The 2,393-nt window shown below is 47.8% G+C and overlaps 1 protein-coding gene across 1 annotated transcript; it reads left to right on the top strand.

Moving 5' to 3' along the window:
- The first annotated feature begins 470 nt into the window (after positions 1 to 470).
- On the top strand, positions 471 to 1,472 carry LOC102821988 (glyceraldehyde-3-phosphate dehydrogenase-like). The gene has a single exon (XM_006871155.1). The coding sequence runs from the start codon at positions 471 to 473 to the stop codon at positions 1,470 to 1,472; it is 1,002 nt and encodes a 333-aa protein (XP_006871217.1).
- The last annotated feature ends 921 nt before the right edge of the window (positions 1,473 to 2,393 follow it).

Below are 2,393 nucleotides of genomic sequence, written 5' to 3'. Positions count from 1 at the left end.
AGACATTTGTGTGTGATAGAAATGGATATTAGGAGTTAAGATTACAGAAAGTTTGTAAGCCCATCTTCAGCCTACAAACAACTGATTGTTGTTGTTTTGTTGTTGTTAAGTGCAGTCAAGTTGATTCTGACCCATAGCAACCCTATATAGGGTTTCTGAGGAGCGGTTGAGGGTTTGAACCACCAACCTTGCAGTTCAAACTGATCTTGCACTCCAGCACATTATCCTGCAGTGCCATACCAGGACTGATTAAATTTGTTAAAGGGGAAATAGAATTTGCCCAGAGAAATAGGCTTCTTGTTAAGCCTTTGTAAAGTATGGGGCCTTAGATGGAATTCAGAGTCCAACCCAGAACCTTTTGAGTTGTTGGGATGTTACCACTTGAAAAGACATGCAGACCGCTCTGCTCCTCCCCGTTCGACAGGCAGCCGCAGCTTCTCTTGCAGTACCAGCCGCATCCCTGAGACAAGATGGTGAAGGTCGGAATCAACGGATTTGGCCGTATTGGGCGCCTGGTCACCAGGGCTGCTTTTAACTCTGGCAAAGTAGATGTTGTTGCCATCAACGACCCCTTCATTGACCTCAACTACATGGTATATATGTTCCAGTATGATTCCACCCATGGCAAGTTCAATGGCACTGTCAAGGCTGAGAACGGGAAACTTATCATCAATGGGAAGCCCATCTCTATCTTCCAGGAGCGAGATCCCGCCAACATCAAGTGGGGTGATGCTGGTGCTGAATATGGTGTAGAGTCCACCGGTGTCTTCACAACCTTGGAGAAGGCTGGGGCTCACTTGAAGGGTGGTGCCAAAAGGGTAATCATCTCTGCGCCTTCTGCTGATGCCCCCATGTTTGTGATGGGCGTGAACCATGAGAAGTATGACAACTCGCTCAAGATTGTCAGCAATGCCTCCTGCACCACCAACTGTTTGGTCCCCCTGGCCAAGGTCATCCATGACAATTTTGGCATCGTGGAGGGACTCATGACCACAGTCCATGCCATCACTGCCACCCAGAAGACTGTGGATGGCCCCTCTGGGAAACTGTGGCGTGATGGCCGTGGGGCTGCCCAGAACATCATCCCTGCATCTACTGGTGCTGCCAAGGCTGTGGGCAAGGTCATCCCTGAACTGAATGGGAAACTCACTGGCATGGCCTTCCGTGTCCCCACTCCTAATGTGTCTGTTGTGGACCTGACCTGCCGCCTGGAGAAAGCTGCCAAATATGATGACATCAAGAAGGTGGTGAAGCAGGCATCAGATGGACCCCTAAAAGGCATCCTGGGTTACACTGAAGACCAGGTCGTCTCTTGTGACTTTAACAGTGACACCCACTCTTCCACCTTTGATGCTGGGGCTGGCATTGCCCTCAACGACCACTTTGTCAAACTTATTTCCTGGTATGACAATGAATTCGGCTATAGCAACAGGGTGGTGGATCTTATGGTCCACATGGCCTCCAAAGAATAAGAGCCCCTTGGACCACCAGCCCCAGCAACAGCTGCTCTGGGAGTCCTTACCCCAACTGTAATAATCCCCCTATACACTGAGAAACTCCCATCCTGTTTCCATCCAGACCCCCTGGAGAAGGGGAGGGGCTCTAAAGAGCCCAGTCTTGTCATGTACCATCAATAAAGTACACTATCCAGCCAAAAAAAAAAGACATGCAGACCAACCTAGAACTGTTGGAAGAACAGAAGATTCTTATAAAGAGAAACACCAGCAGAAGAAAATCAGACTGTTTGGCTATTTGAATCTCACGCTAGCTGTTTGCTTTGGAGGCATTGAGGCAAGAAAAGTCAGCCCATCACTGAAAATTCCTTTCTGGGACTGGAACTCAAAGGGAACCCATAAGCAGTCTAGTATGCTCTCTGGAGACCACCTGGGTCTACTTGTGAGTGGACATGATAGAAATGCAGCAGTGCAGACATGGACTGAGTTTGGCCATGTTTCATTGGCACCTACTGATGTTGAGATGAGAGACATAAGAAGAAGTTCTGAAGTTTTGGAAGATGTGTGAACTCCTGAGCTAATGGACACTGACCTAGCCACTGGGGGCTAGAGCTGAAAATGGAGCAGCCAGCTGATCTGAAGTGCAGGGAGATGTACATGAACTACCAAATTTGTAGCTAGTTCCCATTTGACCTAGTTTGGATGGCTAGCTGACCAGAAGTTGACCAGATGAAGATAACGATGCTTGATATTGTGAGCATGTATAAATTGCTACAATTTGACAAACTGGACCTTTGCTTTTGGATGCAATTCCTCAAAATTTCAGCCAGAATGGGACGATTCTTCACATCAGAGAACAAGCTTGTTTCCACAGTGCACTGGGTTGATAGGGATGGGCAATCTAGTCATTGGCTATCAAAAATGGGGTTCTATAAAAGC

The sequence above is a fragment of the Chrysochloris asiatica genome, unplaced genomic scaffold (genome assembly GCF_000296735.1).
Source record: "Chrysochloris asiatica unplaced genomic scaffold, ChrAsi1.0 scaffold00161, whole genome shotgun sequence".
Lineage (NCBI taxonomy): Eukaryota > Metazoa > Chordata > Mammalia > Afrosoricida > Chrysochloridae > Chrysochloris > Chrysochloris asiatica.
This window is presented reverse-complemented; position numbering and strand designations above follow the sequence as displayed.

Bases quoted from the DNA above. Each gene is read 5' to 3' on its own strand.
- LOC102821988 (XM_006871155.1), top strand. From the start codon at position 471: ATGGTGAAGGTCGGAATCAACGGATTTGGCCGTATTGGGCGCCTGGTC.